The following is a 19232-nucleotide window of genomic DNA, read 5'->3' as shown; positions in this document are numbered from 1 at the left end:
CGGGTAGATCAGGGGAGCTGTGTGACTGTGCGACTGTGCATCATAAATGCAGCATCACTGTTTGACTCAGGTTGACAATTCAATAGCAGATACAACTCAAATCCTATGTCACACGTCTTATCAGAAAATCTGTCCCTCGATTCAAGATCTTTATTTTTCCCAGTGTGTGTGATTGTGTATGTGTGTGTACAGTAAACAGTGGCACACAGCTTCCTCTTGATCTGAACATTGAGAGCCCTGCCCCAGACACAGGTGGTGTAGCAGGGGGTAGTCAGGCTGGACCTGGGTACCAGCGCAGTGTGGGGTAAACACATGCCCACTCAACAGCCCTGCTCGAGGGCTGTATGGGTAGCCTACTTCATGTTTGTGTGTGTGTAAACATCACCTGAAGTGATTCCAATCCCAACAGTACAAGGCTTTATAAAAGCACACACAGCTGTAGCACTGAGACACTACAGTTCAGAGGGCACACCATCAGAGACTGGCTGAGAGAGAGAGACAGAGACAGAGGTGATCCAGGGTGCAACACAGTTTCCACACTCACAGGAAAACTCAGTTTGAGTGAGGAGCTCATCTTCTGTAGTTGGACCATTATCATCCAGTGAGTACTTTGTATTTTCCTGTTATAACAACAGTGTAATTATAATATCTATCATGTTTAAATGTACCCACTTTGAGCCTAGGGTGAGCTTGTCGTGTTAGAGCTACTCTCTCCTACAAATATGTGATGCATATATTTTTAAATCGGCATTCCGTTAATGTTCTTCTTCCTTAATAAAAGAAGCGCTGCTTCCCAAAACACTATGAGTGAAAGTGTCATGTCTGCCAGTGAGCATATTGTATGTAGTATGACTGATATGACTCCACTCCTAACTTTGTGTGCACGTACATGTATGGGCTAGTTTGTCGTCTTGTAAATTGTTGAGGATCTTATCATTAAAAGGAAATGGTCTTGGGAAAATAAATATATATTTTTTTATATATTTTTTTGTTATTGTTATTACCTTTCTCACCAAAGGTAAAATAATTTGCGGACTTTCTGACCTCTCATTGCAGAAGCAAAGTATACAACATGTGTTTACATTTGTCAGTGTAAATATTGAGTGAAGTATCTAATTGGCTCAAACATTCAAATCTGAATAAGTGTAGTCAAAACATCGCAATTAATCACAAACTGATGATTACAAGGGTGGAAATGGTCCCTATTACCATGGCATTGGTTGCAGAGCAGTGTGTAATACGCCTAAATTAATTATTATAAGATTTCCTTGAGGAAACCATTCATTGTTGAAGAGTTATTACTGACAATGACAACTGAACCATACAATACTAATAAAAGTATCACTATTTCAAAAGTAAATTACTGAAAAGCATCAGCCAAGCATCGTATCAAAGTAAACCTAAAATGAGCTCAGCATTCATTACATCACGATACAGTAATGGGGAAGAAATAATGATTAGTGGTAAAATGCTTTGTGAGACCCAAACAAGAAAAGCTTCACAACAAAGCATGGTGTGTGATTATCGGGTTTTTGTTTGTGAAATACAATACAGGACGTTTCAAAGCTTTGAGCGTAGAAACAAACGCACAAGCTTACGGCACAAGCTTACGGCACTGGTCATTTTGTACACACCACCCCCTAACAAGCGCACCACCACCAAAATCAGTATTTGGCATAACTTGGCAGCAGGACAAGACCAATTTATTCAGAAAACTCCTATGCCTTTCATATTGCCAGAGGTCATCCATCAAATATTTATGTGCTATACCCTACCAGTGATCACTATGAAAGTGCCAGTTTATATGCAGCTACAGTTGAAGATGGAAGTTTACATATACCTTATACTTTAGAATAGTTTATTTCAGCTTTTATTTCTTTCATCACATTCCCAGTGGGTCAGAAGTTTACATACAGTCAAAGAGTATTTGGTAGCATTGTCTTTAAATTGTTTAACTTGGGTCAAACGTTTCGGGTAGCCTTCCTCAAGCTTCCCACAATAAGTTGGATGAATTTTGGCCCATTCCTCCTGACAGAGCTGGTGTAACTTAGACAGGCTTGTAGGCCTCCTTGCTAGCACACGCTTTTTCAATTCTGCCCACACATTTTCTATAGGATTGTGGTCAGGGCTTGTGAAGGCCACTCCAATACCTTGACTTTGTTGTCCTTAAGCCATTTTGCCACGACTTTGGAAGTATGCTTGGAGTCATTGTCCATTTGGAAGACCCATTTGCGACCAAGCTTTAACTTCCTGACTGATGTCTTGAGATGTTGCTTCAATATATCCACATAAATTTCCTGCCTCACGATGCAATCTATTTTGTGAAGTGCACCAGTCTCTCCTGCAGCAAAGCACCCCCACAACATGATGCTGCCACCCCCGTGCTTCACGGTTGGGATGTTGTTCTTTGGCTTGCAAGCCTCCCCTTTGCAAGCCTCCAAACATGACGATGGTCATTATGGCCAAACAGTTCTATTTTTGTTTCATCAGACAAGAGGACATTTCTCCAAAAAGTACGATCTTTGTCCCCATGTGCAGTAGCAAACCATAGTCTGGCTTTTTCATGACGGTTTTGGAGCAATGGCTTCTTCCTGCCTGAGCGGCCTTTCAGGTTATGTCGATATAGGACTCATTTTACTGTGGATATAGATACTTTTGTACCTGTTTCCTCTAGCATCTTCACAAGGTCCTTTGCTGTTGTTCTGGGATTGATTTGCACTTTTCGCACCAAAGTACGTTCATCTCTAGGAGTCAGAACGCGTCCCCTTCCTGAGCGGTATGGCGGCTGAGTGGTCCCATGGTGTTTATACTTTCGTACTATTGTTTGTACAGATGAACGTGGTACCTTCAGGCATTTGGAAATTGCTCCCAAGGATGAACCAGACTTGTGGAGGTCCACAATTTTTTTCTGAGGTCTTGGTTGATTCATTTTGATTTTCCCATGATGTCAAGCGAAGAGGCACTGAGTTTGAAGGTAGACCTTGAAATACACCCACAGGTACACCTCCACTTGACTCGAATGATGTCAATTAGCCTATCAGAAGCTTCTAAAGCCATTACATAATTTTCTGGAATTGTCCAAGCTGTTTAAAGGAACAGTCAACTTAGTGTACTTCTGACCATCTGGAATTGTGATACAGTGAATTATAAGTGAAATAATCTGTCTGTAAACAATTGTTGGAAAAATTACTTGCCAAAACTATAGTTTGTTAACAGGAAATTTGTGGAGTGGTTGAAAAACAATTTTTAATGACTCCAACAAGTGTATGTAAACTTCCGTCTTCAACTATATATGGTTGTAGTAGGCTAGATGATAATGGTTTTAGGGAAGTTATGGGGATCTGACTGATTTGGGTCAGTGTAGTGATATATTTCAACAATGACTTTCTTTCTGTAATGACTTCGGGTCTTAACTATGCCATGTGCCCAGGATTACAGGATTTAAGTGTGGATTAAAATGTGCAAGTGATGCATAGCAACTGCTAGTAACTAGAGCAACACTTTACAGTTAAGTAATAAGACTGAGGGTTGGGGCAGGTGAAATCATTTCATTGATCATAGACTGGCTGAGGCGTTTGTGCTACTAAGCTGTTTCAAATAATGATATTTTGATGAGAATTAAGGTCAGTGGGACTATTAACTTGTGTTTTACCTAATTAGTTTAATAACGATGTGTGAAATTAAGAATTAAAGAAGGTAAAACATTAACTTTTTCACAAGTCTGAATCCAAGAGTGAATGTTACACAACTCCATTCTCTCTTACAGCCTCTTATAGACCAATGCTTGGTTTGTCATTATCGCATTTAGAAAGTTGTGAAGGGCAGCTATTTCATCTGAAAAACAATGATTTCAAAGGATAAGGACATTATTAATCATTGAATTCTGGTTCATAATACTTGTTCCATTCAATTCAAAGCGTCCAAGAACCTTAAACAACTGGCATAGAGGGAGGGATTGGTTACAGGGTGGGATGCAGGTTAATCTTGGAAGATTAAACATATTAATGAAAACCCCCAGTATTCTGTATTAATAGTACTCAGTCTGTATACATCTAACAGTTTGTGGATGACAAGGATATTTGATTTATTTTGCTGGGTGTGTACTAAATTTAAATTAACACATTGTCCTCTCTAACAGACGACAGGAGCTAGAAAATGGTGTTTGGTATCCAGAAGCTCATCCAGGACCACCTGGTGGAGCGAAGAATCCGCAGAACTCGGCTGGTGACCAAAGATGGCCGCTGCAACATTGAATTTGGCAACGTCAAATACGGCAACCACTTTGCTTTCCTTGTGGACTTCTGGACGACCTTTGTGGAGTTCCGCTGGCGCTTTGTCCTTTTCTTCTTCATCACCTCCTTCACCCTGAGCTGGTTCATCTTCAGCCTGCTGTGGTTCTGGATTGCCCGGAACAACGGGGATCTGAAGTGGCAGAACCCCTCAAACGATCACACCCCATGTGTGTGGAACGTCGTCGGTCTCACTACAGCCTTCCTTTTCTCCCTGGAGACCCAGACCACCATCGGGTATGGTGTACGCGCCATTACCCCTCACTGTCCTGTTGCTGTAGCCCTTATCATTATCCAGACTCTCATAGGGGCCCTCATACACTGCTTCATATGTGGAGTCATCGTGTCCAAGATATCCCTCCCTAAGAAAAGGGCCAAGACCATCACATTCAGTGAGATGGCTGTCATCTGTCCTAAGAAGGACTTCCTTTGCCTCATGATAAGAGTGGCCAACTTACGCAAGACCCTGATGATCGGGAGCCAAATCTACGGCAAGCTGTTGAGGACAACCGTCAAGCCCGATGGGGAGACAATCATCATGGACCAGGTGAACATTGAGTTCCTGATGGACGCTGGGAAGGACAACCTCTTCTTTGTGTGCCCTCTCACACTCTACCATGTGATTGACAAGGCTAGCCCTTTCTTTGACATGGCAGAGGACACCTTCCGTAAACAGGAGTTTGAGCTGGTGGTATTTCTGGACGGCACAGCCGAGACCACCAGCTCAGCCTGCCAGGTCAGGACTTCCTTCATCCCTCAGGAGATCATGTGGGGTTACAACTTCCTGCCCATCATCTCCCGCAGTAAAGAGGGCAAGTACAGAGTGGACTTCTCCAACTTCTCCAAGGTGGTGGCGGTGACCACTGCACACTGTGCCTACTGCTTCCACAACATAGTAGGACACCACATCTCCTCCATTAATGGAATCGACAACGGTGGATTTGGAGTGATTGGTATCCTAGAATAACTTAATATGACCAAGTTGTGAACTTTTGGAGGAAAAATGTATAATATGTACAGTTGAAGTGGGAAGTTTACATACACTTAGGTTGGAGTCATTTAAAATAGTTTTTCAACCAGTCCACAAATTTCTTGTTAACAAACTATAGTTTTGGCAAGTCGGTTAGGACATCTACGTTGTGCATGACACAAGTAATTTTTCCAACAATTAATTACAGACAGATTATTTCACTTCTAATTCACTGTATCACAATTCCAGTGGGTCAGAAGTACACATTCACTAAGTTGACTGTGGCTTTAAACAGCTTGGAAAATTCCAGAAAATGATGTAATGGCTTTAAAAGCTTCTGATAGGCTAATTGACATCATTCGAGTCAAGTGGAGGTGTACCTGTGGATGTATTTCAAGGCCTACCTTCAAACTCAGTGCCTCTTCGCTTGACATCATGGGAAAATCAAAATGAATCAGCCAAGACCTCAGAAAGAAATTGTAGACCTCCACAAGTCTGGTTCATCCTTGGGAGCAATTTCCAAACGCCTGAAGGTACCACGTTCATCTGTACAAACAATAGTACGCAAGTATAAACACAATGGGACCACTCAGCCGCCATACCGCTCAGGAAGGAGACATGTTGTGTCTCCTAGAGATGAACGTACTTGGTGCCGAAAAGTGCAAATCAATCCCAGAACAACAGCAAAGGACCTTGTGAAGATGCTGGAGGAAACAGGTACAAAAGTATCTAGATCCACAGTAAAACGAGTCCTATATCGACATAAACTGAAAGGCCGCTCAGGCAGGAAGAAGCCACTGCTCCAAAACCGTCATGAAAAAGCCAAACAATGGTTTGCAACTGCACATGGGGGAAAAAATCATACTTTTTGGAGAAATGTCCTCTTGTCTGATGAAACAAAAATAGAACTGTTTGGCCATAATGACCATCGTTATGTTTGCAGGCTTGCAAGGGGAGGCTTGCAAGCCAAAGAACAACATCCCAACCGTGAAGCACAGTGCGGCAGCATCATGTTGTGGGGGTGCTTTGCTGCTGGATTGACAGGTGCACTTCACAAAATAGATGAAATCACGAGGGAGGAAAATTATGTGGATATATTGAGGCAACATCTCAAGACATCAGTCAGGAAGTTAAAGCTTGGTCACAAATGGGTCTTCCAAATGGACAATGACCCCAAGCATACTTCCAAAGTTGAGGTAAAATGGGTCAAAGACAACAAAGTTAAAGTGTTAGAGCGGCCATCACAAGCCCTGACCACAATCCTATTGAAAATGTGTGGGCAGAACTGAAAAAGCGTGTGCTAGCAAGGAGGTCTACAAACCTGACTCAGTTACACCAGCTCTGTCAGGAGGAATGGGCCAAAATTCACCCAACTTATTGTGGGAAGCTTGAGGAAGGCTACCCGAAACGTTTGACCCAGGTTAAACAATTTAAAGACAATGCTAACAAATACTGATTGAGTGTGCAGTATGTAAACTTCTGACCCACTGGAATGTGATGAAAGAAATAAAAGCTGAAATAAATCATTCTCTCTACTATTATTCTGACATTTCACATTCTTAAAATAAAGTGGTGATCCTAACTGACCTAAGACAGGGAATGTTTACTATGATTAAATGTCAGAAATTGTGAAAATCTGAGTTTAAATGTATTTGACTAAGGTGTATGTAAACTTCTGACTTCAACTGTAGATATACATACAGTAGGGTACGATATTAAATATACCCTTGATAAAGATGAGCAATATTGACTGTATAAAATAACTTTAAAAAACTGTGCTAAATTCAATCCAACTTTTTTTGAGGAAAAAACCCTATGCCAATATATCATGCTCAAGGAAAGCACCTCGGGATAACAAGGGCAGTAACTAGAGGGGATTCCATTGTCTGTTTTCAACACAGTAAAATCGGTCAATCGGCCTTCTCTGTTATAGCTACAGTATACTGGAATGCAATGCCCATGGACATGAGAAGCCGCAATGGTTATTGTATTTTTAAAATGTAATTTAAAACATGGCTCAAATCTATCCAAACCTGTACACATGAGTTATCTGTGGTTCCTCGTACGTAAGACGCCAATTGATGATAGTGTTGTTGTTGTTAGAATTATATATTATTGGATGTAATGTATTTGTATTTTGTATTACTTTAGTGAGAATTTGTATAGTGGCTGTGTAAAGACCCTTACATGTCCAGGGACTACGGGTGCAAATGAGCTTTTGACTAAACCCGGCCCATTTACATGGATGTTTCATTATTGTAATATTGATGTTGATTAATGTGCATTGTCCAATACAAATAAATAAATACAAATAAATACATTTCCACAACTGCTCAGAGAAAGATAATATATTTTTTCTCAATAAGTTACCAATAAGATTTTTATTTGGTCCCAATTCCTAGCATGCAATGACTACATGAAGCTTGTGACTCTACAGACTTGTTGGATGCATTTGCAGTTTGTTTTGGTGTGTAAGCGAATATTTTGAGCCCAATCAAAACGAATAGTAAATAATGTCTTGTGTCATTTTGGAGTGACGTTAATTGTAAATAACAATAGATTATGTTTCCAAACACTTCTACTGTACATGAATGTGGACGCTACCATGATTATGGATAATCCTGAATGAATCGTGAACAATGATGAGTGAGAACTTTACAGAGGATCGAAGATCATACCCCCAAGGCATGCTAACCTCTCGCCATTACCATCTTTGACACTCTGACCCTTTCCTTCGTTGGAGAGACTTAAAAAGCTGCAATATAATATGCCCTGCAGAGACATGGCTGGATGACTCTGTACATAGAACTCCATGCACTCCATGGTTTCTCCATGCAGTGGCACAATCGGACAAAGGTGGCCTAGAGTAAGTCCAAAGGAGGAGGGGTGAGTCTCTTCATGAACGTTGCTTCCAGTGTGAAGGAAATCTCAGGAAAGCTTTTGCTCACCTGATATAGAATACCTCATAGTAAGCTGCAGACACTTTTATCTACCAAGAGAGTTCTCATCCGTAATCATCACGGCTGTATGCATCCCTTCACAAGCCAACACCCCTCTGACATTTCAGCCGGAGCTTGTGACTTTCTCTTCCTCCTTCGGGTTCCTACGAGAGTGATAGCAAAAGACTTGAAAAGCAAAAAGAAAACACAAAATATGACAGGCAGTAATGCATTAAGCTATGCATATTCATATATAACAAAAACCGAAGTTTGATAACATGACGATTCCCACCTTCCTTAACCTTCGGGACACTGTTCTGCTGAGGTACACAAAAATGAATTCCCTAAAAACTTCCTCCTGCTTTCCCCCAGTCTTCCCTGTCAGGTAGAAGGTGGCCTCGGTCAATTAGATTCAGAGACAGGCTGCTGCCGGCCACAAATATATTTGCATATAAATCATTCCATCTAACCCAATAATTACTACTGCTTGGCCACTTATATAGTTACAAACATACTAAAATAGTGCTCAAGTCCATTTCCCTCATTTGGAACAATGATCACTCACATTTCACACAACCTAGAAACCTTATTGACTTTCACAGGGAAGAGAGAGAACACATGTTATAACAGTTTCACACCAACCTTGTTAAGAATGAGATTGGGGCAAGGACCACAAAGCCTCTACCGTCATCATCCCAATTATGGATAGCCCATGCTACAATCTAGTCGATTTTCTGATAACCTCCCTAGACTCAATGGATTTCCACAAATACTTAATTAGTTTCAAAAACCACCTGCAGGATAAGCAGTGCACCCTCCCTTCACTTTGTGCTCTCCTCACAGTTTAGGGGCAGCTGTCTCTCCTTCTCGCCTTTCCAAATCATAATTAGACCTATTGGTACAGTGGGGCAAAAAAGTATTTAGTCAGCCACCAATTGTGCAAGTTCTCCCACTTAAAAAGATGAGAGAAGCCTGTAATTTTCAACTACACTTCAACTATGACAGACAAAATGAGGAAATAAAATCCAGAAAATCACATTGTAGGATTTTTAATGAATTTATTTGCAAATTATGGTGGAAAATAAGTATTTGGTCAATAACAAAAGTTTATCTCAATACTTTGTTATATACCCTTTGTTGGTAAATGACAGAGGTCAAACGTTTTCTGTAAGTCTTCACAAGGTTTTCACACACTGTTGCTGGTATTTTGGCCCATTCCTCCATGCAGATCTCCTCTAGAGCAGTGATGTTTTGGGCTGTTGCTGGGCAACACGGACTTTCATCTCGCTCCAAAGATTTTCTATGGAGTTGAGATCTGGAGACTGGCTGGGCCACTCCAGGACCTTGAAATGCTTCTTACGAAGCCACTACTTTGTTGCCCGGGCGGTGTGTTTGGGATCATTGTCATGCTAAAAGACCCAGCCACGTTTCATCTTCAATGCCCTTGCTGATGGAAGGAGGTTTTCACTCAAAATCTCACGATACATGGCCCCATTCATTATTTCCTTTACACGGATCAGTCGTCCTGGTCCCTTTGCAGAAAAACAGCCCCAAAGCATGATGTTTCCACCCCCATGCTTCACAGTAGGTATGGTGTTCTTAGAGGGCTAACCCTTAGGGAGACATTCCGACCATACAGCTGACCTTATCTGATGAGATTTGTATTGAAGCAAAGACAAAAACAGAACAACAAAAAACAATCACAGCAATACACTTCTTCATATTTACCAGAATGTACATAATATAATTAAATCTCACCCAATGTATCTAGCCTTTCTGGTGAGGGTGATCAGGTCTCACCAGAAAGTCAGAACAGAGGTCATTCAACACCATTAAGTGAGTGTTCTTTCCCTTTTTTTCCCTGTACTTCAGACTCATTATTTAAAGACATTTCAAACATTCTGTGCACCAGGTTTACATTGGGATTTTCAGCACATTTCTTATCAAGAGAATGTATGTGTGCAACCAAAATTCGGACAATGGATACCTCAGAAAATTTCATTGGTGTGCCCTTTAAGGTACATCCTTTCTAACCTGTGAAGAACCAACTAATACCAAATAAATCACAAACAGTATTAACATCACTAACAAATATTCATAACAGGTGGGTTGTGTGTGGTAACACATAGGGCAAAAACAAACAAATGGCCAGGCCTTACTTGATTGGGAGCTGGGTACACTTATACTAATAGAACTGCAGAATTTTACTAACTGCTCTCCCAAAGCAATAGCCTCGGGAAACATTTCAAAGGGAGAGATATGGACACCCCATCCTCTTCTAAAAGAGAATATGTATATTTCGTTAGTTTTTACTTTGCCAAATCTTAATCAGCAACAAAAAGGTTTTAATTACAGACAACACAAAACATGATAACTTCTGTTCACAAGGAGGCCAGTGTGTGTTTTAATCTACCCCAACGTTTTTTTTACTCTGTGATTACAAAAATCGAGAACTATCAGGTTCTGAACAAATTGAATAAAAATATCAAACCAAGTTTATTCACCCACTGGGTCGTACAGCTGCAAAGACAAGACATGATTACACAAGCACAAATAAAGTTTTTATAACCTCCTAATAGGCGTGGTCAACTCCTTACACATCTAGACAACCAATACATCACTGTTGCTTGGCATGAATGTAATTGGTTTCTCTCACTGGTGTAGCCGCAGCCCTGAGTGTGGAAGTGTATCACAGTGCCATCTGTTTTGTCACCAAAGCCCCATATACGACCCACCACTGCGACCTGTATGCTCTCGTTGGCTAGTCCTCGCTACTTATTCGTCGCCAAGCCCACTGACTCCAGGTCATCTATAAGTCTTTGCTAGGTAAAGCTCCGCCTTATCTCAGCTCACTGGTCACCATAGCAACACCCACCCATAGCACGCGCTCTATCAGGTATATTTCACTGGTCATCCCCAAAGCGAACATCTACTTTGGCCGCCTTTCCTTCCAGTTCTCTGCTGCCAATGACTGGAACGAATTGCAAAAATCACTGAAGTTGGAGACTTACATCTCCCTCACTAACTTTAAGCATCAGCTGTCAGAGCAGCTAACCGATCACTGCAGCTGTACACAGCCCATCTGTAAATAGCCCATCCAATCAACTACCTACCTCATCCCCATATGTTTTTGTTTTTCTGCTCTTTTGCACACCAGTATTTCTACTTGCGCATCCTCATCTGCACATATATCACTCCAGTGTAAACAGCTAAATTGTAATTACTTCGCCACTTGTAATTACTTCGCAATAACTAATTACTTATTTATTGCCTTACCTCCTTACTTCATTTGCACACACTGTATACAGATTTTTCTAATGTGTTATTGACTGTACGTTTGTTTATCCGATATGTAACTCTGTGTTGTTGTTTTTGTCACACTGCTTTGCTTTATCTGGGCCAGGTCACAGTTGTAAATGAGAACTTGTTCTCAACTGGCCTACCTGGTTAAATAAAGGTGAACTAAAAACAAAAAAAATAGTACTGCAGTAGGAGAGTCGTTGTGGTGGGCCTCTCTGACCCCCTCCCAGAGGTTTCTTCTCACTTCATCTGTTGATTTGACCTCGAGAAACATTCCTCACTCCTCCCTACTTCCACAGCCAGCCTGCCTTATCAGAGACTTTCGCCTCCCTCATCAGAAACATGGAAGAGAAGATTACGTTTCTTAGTTCCACATCTACCCGTCATTGACCCCAACACATACATTCCATGTACATGTCAAGTATTTCACGAGTTCTAGTATAGCAACATGAATCAGTACATTTCAAGCTAGAACTTAACACTGCAAAGAGCTACAGAGGGTGGTGTGGACAGCCCAGTACATCACTGGGGCTGAGCTCCCTGCCATACAGGACCTCTATATCAGGCGGTGTCAGAAGAAAATGTCAAAGACTCCAGCCACCCAAGCCATAGACTGTTCACTCTGCTACCGTCCAGTGAACGGTACTAGAGCATCAGCTCTCAGACCAATAGGTTCTGAGACAGCTTCTACCCCCAAGCCATAAGAAGTAGAGCTCCAATCACCTCTCACTCACATGGCTGAATCACGTGATCGTGTCTTTCTCAGAGGCTACAAGTGAAGACAGACACATCGGGGACACAACTGCGCGCGTCCTTATCCAATTCCGAGGTGCATATTGAAGATATTGGAAGAACTGTCCACATTTACTTTTCGTCAGCCTACAAGATGAGTCAGCCTAACGAACAGCAAAAGCACTAGCCTATGTCAATCTACTATCCCCCATAGTGCAAAAGTCAACCTATTCTCTTCTGTGCGAGAAATAAATATTACAAACATAGTCTGGGAAAGTTGTAGGATGCGATAGATACCAAATTAATACAACTAGCATAAAAAAAATGTTTTACACCATGTGGCTGACGCAACAGATCAGAGCATTTAGCTTAAAATGTTGATAAACTATTAGGCTATTTCTTCACATTATATGCGCTGCAATAAACATTAATATAAGCACAATTGTTCCATTAGCAGAAAAACACCATTATCAAAAGTAATGTCATGCTTTCATTATAAAGTAGCATTTTTATGGTGAAAATTATCTTCCCCAAACTTGAAACTCATGTGCTGCTTATGTATGCCAGTTAAGCTCTACGGCCATTGTAAAGCGGATTAATGTGCCTAAATGTGCCTAAAGTTATTTGGCCACTTTAGTTGTGATACAAACCTTAGCAAAACATATAGGCCTATGGGCTAGGCAACATGAGGTGTGCGACTGTGATTAGAAAAAGTCTTTAAAAAAGGCATTGTGTGTATAATTAAGACAAAACAAAATGAAAATAAAACATGGATCGGTGGTGACTAGAAAGCCGGTGACGTTGATCGCTGAACGCACACGAACAAGGAGAGGGACCAACTTCGGCAGAAGTCGTGACACATTGTTTCTTCTGCTGGGCGTCATTCACAAGTGGTAATATATAATTCACAAGTGATAGGCTAATATTGTCACCAATCAGACTCTTCTTGATTTAATCTTGCCTTACATATGTACTAAATAATATATGTGTGCATTCTTTTGGGATTTAGAATGGACCATTATTATGCACCGGTCTCAAAACATGGGCAGCGGGAAAAATACATGTCATCTATGCACTTAAATAGCAAATTGCAAAACAGCAAAATGCAGTCACCACAACAACCCTAACCATAAGACTGCTAAAATAGTTAATTAATGGTTACCAGCACTATCTGCACTGAGCCTATCTTGCACTGACTCTATGCAGACTCAGAAGATACTGTATGTGCTAGCTGGGTACTGAGTGAAGGCCGATACATGCACATGATCCTACTGTATGTGGGTTATTAAATATATCTCTTGCATTAAACATCATATAATTGTGGAAAGTGTTGGCCCAGAATGTTGACCGTCACTGAAACTGCATTGTAAGTAGGCCTTTTTTTAAATATCCTATTTTCATTGGAAGGTTCTTTGATAGGACAAATGACAGCATCAGTTGGTGGTTGTATTTGATTAACGTTTATTGAAAAGGTAATGATTTCAGCAAACAAAAAAAGGCACCTACAGAGGACAATCATAGGTACAAGGCAAGCATTTCATCGTTTTCATTTTTTGTTTAAATTGACCTCGGGCGAATCGATGTAATCAGATCTGAATTACATAAAGCCTGGTCTCTGCTCCACTTCGTTGTGGAGTTCATCATAAACTTCCTTCACCATGGAATGGAGATTAGTCAGCTATCATTAGCATTATCTTTACATTATGATGGAAACCAGGTGAAGAACATCTCTCTTTGAACAATATCACACCGTTGTATTGGCTACGGAATAGCAAACTGTGCTTTCATTTTAGAAGAACAAAATTTTTTTTCAACCAACCTAAATTGTCAACACAGTGATAGCGTTTTAATAACACAAGAATTGAATGTGCTTCCATGCCAAATTGGCTACTGAACTTGAAGACAGAGCTGTCCATTGCTAAACGCTACATGCAATTCAAAATCCTTGGGACGTCCCTACCGCATTGAAGCTGAAATGTAAAATGGTTAATGTAAGGGTTAGGGTTAGGGTTAGGGAAGGGTTAGGGTAAGGTTTAGGTTAGAGTTTAGGGTTAGGGTTTAGGGTAGGGATGTTCCAAGGATCTCGGATAACACTGACATTGCTAAATAGTCTTTTTTTCCCGACTATGTGCACTTTATCGCAAAAATAAATGTTTTTGTGACTACTGAGAAAACAAATATAGGGCAGGGTTATTCAACCGGGAGGTACTGCAGTGGGTCCACAAAAATATATATACAGTATCAGTCAAAAGTTTGGACACACCTACTCATTCAAGTGTTTTTATTTATTTTACTATTTTCTACATTTGTAGAATAATAGTGAAGACATCAACATTTTGAAAAAACACATGGAATCATCACCAAAGAAGTGTTAAACAAATCAAAATATATTATAGATTTTAGATTCTTCAAAGAAGTCACCCTTTGCCATGATGACAGCTTTGCACACTTTTGTCATTCTATCAAAAAGCTTAATGGGGAATTTTTTATGTTTTGATTTTTATTTCACCTTTATTTAACCAGGTAGGCTAGTTGAGAACAAGTTCTCATTTACAACTGCGACATGGCCAAGATAAATCAAAGCAGTGTGACACAGACAACAACACAGAGTTACACATGGAATAACATGGAATAAACAATAAACAAGCCAATAACACAATAAACAAGTCAATGACACAGTAGAAAAAAATATACAGTGTGTGCAAAAGGCATGATGAGGTAAGCAATAAATAGGCCATAGTATCGAATAATTACAAGTTAGCAGATGAACACTGAATTGATAAATGAGCAGATGATGATGTGCAAGTAGAGATACTGGTGTGCAAAAGAGCAGAAAAGTAAAAGAAACGGTATGGGGATGAGGTAGGTAGATCGGGTGGGCTATTTACAGATGGATTATGTACAGCTGCAGTGATCAGTTAGCTGTTCAGATAGCTGATGTTTAAAGTTGGTGAGGGAAATATAGGTCTGATTTTTGCAATTCGTTCCAGTCACTGGCAGCAGAGAACTGGAAGGAAAGGCGGCAGTGTGAGGTGTTGGCTTTGGGGATGATCAGTGAGATATACCTGCTGGAACGTGTGCTACGTGTGGGTGTTGTTATTGTGACCAGTGAGCTGAGATAAGGCAGGGCTTTACCTAGCATAGACTTATAGATGACCTGGACCCAGTGGGTCTTGCAACGAATATATAGTGCGGGTCAGCTGACTAGAACATACAGGTCGTGGTGGTGGGTGGTAAAAGATGATTTGGTAACAAAATGGATAGCACTGTGATAGACTGCATCCAGTTTGCTGAGTAAAGTATTGGAAGTTATTTTGTAGATGACATCGCCGAAGTCGAGGATTGGTAGGATAGTCAGTTTTATTAGGGTAAGTCTGGCAGCGTGAGTGAAGGAGGCTTTGTTGCGAAATAAGAAGCCGATTCTAGATTTGATTTTGGATTGGAGATGTTTGATATGAGTCTGGAAGGAGAGTTTACAGTCTAGCCAGACATCTAGGTATTTATAGTTGTCCACATATTCAAGTCAGAACCGTCCAGGGTGGTGATGCTAGTCGGGCGGGCGGGTGCGAGCAACGAACGGTTGAAAAGCATGCATTTGGTTTTACTAGCGTTTAAGAGCTGTTGGAGGCCACGGAAGAAGTGTTGTATGGCATTGAAGTTCGTTTTGGAGGTTAGTTAGCACAGTGTCCAAACAAGGACCAGAAGTATACAGAATGGTGCCGTCTGAAGAAGAGGATCAGGGAATCACCAGCAGCAAGAGCGACATCATTGATATATACAGAGAAAAGAGTCGGCCCGAGAATTGAACCCTGTGGTACCCCCATAGAGACTGCCAGAGGTCCGGACAACAGGCCCTCCGATTTGACACACTGAACTCTGTCTGCAAAGTAGTTGGTGAACCAGGCGAGGCAGTCATTTGAGAAACCAAGGCTATTGAGTCTGCTGACAAGAATACGGTGATTGACAGAGTCGAAAGCCTTGGCCAGGTCGATGAAGACGACTGCACAGTACTGTCTTTTATCGATGGCGGTTATGATATCGTTTAGTACCTTGAGCGTGGCTGAGGTGCACCCGTGACCGGCTCGGAAACCGGATTGCACAGCGGAGAAGGTACGTTGGAATTCGAAATGGTCAGTGATCTGTTTATTAACTTGGCTTTCGAAGACTTTAGAGAGGCAGGGCAGGATAGATATAGGTCTATAGCAGTTTTGGTCTAGAGTGAAGAGGGGATGACTGCGGCAGTTTTCCAATCTTTAGGGATCTCGGACGATACAAAAGAGAGGTTGAACAGGCTGGTAATAGGGGTTGCAACAATGGCGGTGGAGCTGATTTGTACAGGACCAGGTTTTGCAGCTCTTTCAGAACATCTGCTATCTGGATTTGGGTGAAGGAGAAGCTGGGGAGGCTCGGGTGAGTAGCTGCAGGGTGGGCGGAGCTGTTGGTCGGGGTTGGAGTAGCCAGGAGGAAGTCATTGCCAGCCGTAGAGAAATGCTTATTGAAATTTTCGATTATCATGGATTTATCGGTGGTGACCATGTTACCTAGCATCAGTGCAGTGGGCAGCTCGGAGGAGGTGCTCTTGTTCTCCATGGACTTTACAGTGTCCAAAAACATTTTGGAGTTAGAGCTACAGGATGCAAATTTCTTCTTGAAAAAGCTAGCCTTTGCTTTCCTGACTGACAGCGTGTATTGGTTCCTGACTTCCCTGAAGAGTTGCATATCGCAGGGACTATTCAATGCTATTGCAGTCTGCCACAATATGTTTTTATGCTAGTCAAGGGCAGTCAGGTCTGGAGTAAACCAAGGGCTGTTCTTAGTTCTACATTTTTGGAAAGGGGCAGGCTTATCTAAGATGGTGAGGAAATTACTTTTAAAGAACGACCAGTCATCCTCGACTGATGGGAAGGGTCAATATCATTCCATGATACCCGGGCCAGGTCAATTAGAAAGGCCTGCTCCCAGAAGTGCTTTAGAGAGCGTTTGACAGTGATGAGGGGTGGTCGTTTGACCACGGACCCATAGCCGATACAGGCAATGAGGCCGCGATCGCTTAGATCCTGATTGAAAATAGCAGAGGTGCATTTGGGGGGCAAGTTGGTCAGGATAATGTCTATGAGGGTTCCCATGTTTACAGATTTAGTGTTGTACCTGGTGGTTTCTTTGATAATTTGTTTGAGATTGAGGGCATCTAGCTTAGATTGTAGGACTGCCGGGGTGTTAAGCATATCCCAGTTTAGGTCACCTAACAGAACAAAGTCTGAAGCTAGATGGGGGGTGATCAATTCACACATGATGTCCAGGGCACAGCTGGGAGCGGAGGGGGGTCGATAACAGGCGGCAACAGTGAGAGACTTATTTCTGGAGAAATTAATTTTTTAAATTAGAAGTTCGAACTGTTTGGGCATTGACCTGGAAAGTATGGCAGAACTTTGCAGGTTATCTCTGCAGTAGATAGATCAACGAAGTCAACAAATGGGGTTGCCTGGGGACACGCAGGGCCTGGGTTTACCTCCACATCACCCGAGGAACAGAGGAGGAGTAGGATGAGGGTACAGCTAAAGGCTATCAAAACTGGTCGTCTAGGTCATTTTAGAGCGTTGGGGACAAAGAATAAAAGGAGCAGATTTCTGGGCGTGGTAGAATAGATTCAGGGTATAATGTGCAGACAAGGGTATGGTGGGGTGCGGGTACAGAGGAGGTAGGCCCAGGCACTGAGTGATGATAAGAGAGGTTGCATCTCTGGACATGCTAGTTATACTGGGTAAGGTCACCGCATGTGTGGGAGGTGGGACAAAGGAGGTATCAGAAGTATGATGAGTGGAACTAGGGGTTCCATTGTAAACTAAAACAATGATAACTAACCTAAACAACAGTACACAAGGCATATTGACATTTGAGAGAGACATAAAGCGAGGCATAAAGCAATCACAGGTTTTGATTGGGAAAGCTAGCTAAGACAACAATGGGTAAGACAACAACAGCTAATCAGCTAAGACAAAAACAATAGGTAAAATGGCAATGAATAGGCAGAGAGGGTCGGTTATCTACACATGAGTTCGTGGGCTGGGGCCGACAAATAAACAAAAATAAACAGAATGGAGTACCGTGATTAATGTACAGTCCAGCAGGCATCAGCTATGTAGCCAAGTGATCATAGGGTCCAGGGGACAGCAATAGGGGGCGACAGGGTAGACTAGTTTTTTAGAGCGTTGGACTAGTAACCGAAAGGTTGCAAGTTCAAATCCCCGAGCTGACAAGGTACAAATCTGTCGTTCTGCCCCTGAACAGGCAGTTAACCCACTGTTCCTAGGCCGTCATTGAAAATAATAATTTGTTTTTAACTGACTTGCCTAGTTAAATAAAGGTAATAAAAAAATTAAAAAAATAAAAAAATAGATGGAACAGGGAAGCCGCTACTAACGGAGTAGTCGCTAATATGGTAGCACGCGGGCGACACAGCGTTTAAAGTTAGCAGCCCGGGGCTAGAATAATTACAAGTTAGCAGATGAACACTGAATTGATAAATGAGCAGATGATGATGTGCAAGTAGAGATACTGGTGTGCAAAAGAGCAGAAAAGTAAAAGAAACAGTATGGGGATGAGGTAGGTAGATCGGGTGGGCTATTTACAGATGGATTATGTACAGCTGCAGTGATCAGTTAGCTGTTCAGATAGCTGATGTTTAAAGTTGGTGAGGGAAATATAGGTCTGATTTTTGCAATTCGTTCCAGTCACTGGCAGCAGAGAACTGGAAGGAAAGGCGGCAGTGTGAGGTGTTGGCTTTGGGGATGATCAGTGAGATATACCTGCTGGAACGTGTGCTACGTGTGGGTGTTGTTATTGTGACCAGTGAGCTGAGATAAGGCAGGGCTTTACCTAGCATAGACTTATAGATGACCTGGACCCAGTGGGTCTTGCAACGAATATATAGTGCGGGTCAGCTGACTAGAACATACAGGTCGTGGTGGTGGGTGGTAAAAGATGATTTGGTAACAAAATGGA

General features: G+C 41.7%; 1 protein-coding gene across 1 annotated transcript; it reads left to right on the top strand.

Annotated features, from left to right (window-relative positions):
- The first annotated feature begins 368 nt into the window (after window positions 1-368).
- LOC110504036 (ATP-sensitive inward rectifier potassium channel 1-like) lies at window positions 369-5369 on the top strand. Its single transcript, XM_021582835.2, has 2 exons — window positions 369-601; window positions 4139-5369. Exon 2 carries the CDS (start codon window positions 4156-4158, stop codon window positions 5254-5256), a length of 1101 nt encoding a protein of 366 aa, XP_021438510.2. The 5' UTR covers window positions 369-601; window positions 4139-4155; the 3' UTR covers window positions 5257-5369.
- The last annotated feature ends 13863 nt before the right edge of the window (window positions 5370-19232 follow it).

This window comes from Oncorhynchus mykiss, chromosome 24 (genome assembly GCF_013265735.2).
Source record: "Oncorhynchus mykiss isolate Arlee chromosome 24, USDA_OmykA_1.1, whole genome shotgun sequence".
In the NCBI taxonomy this organism is placed as follows: domain Eukaryota; kingdom Metazoa; phylum Chordata; class Actinopteri; order Salmoniformes; family Salmonidae; genus Oncorhynchus; species Oncorhynchus mykiss.
This window is presented reverse-complemented; position numbering and strand designations above follow the sequence as displayed.

Excerpts from the sequence above, each read along its gene's own strand:
- LOC110504036 (XM_021582835.2), top strand. The coding sequence starts at position 4,156 with ATGGTGTTTGGTATCCAGAAGCTCATCCAGGACCACCTGGTGGAGCGA.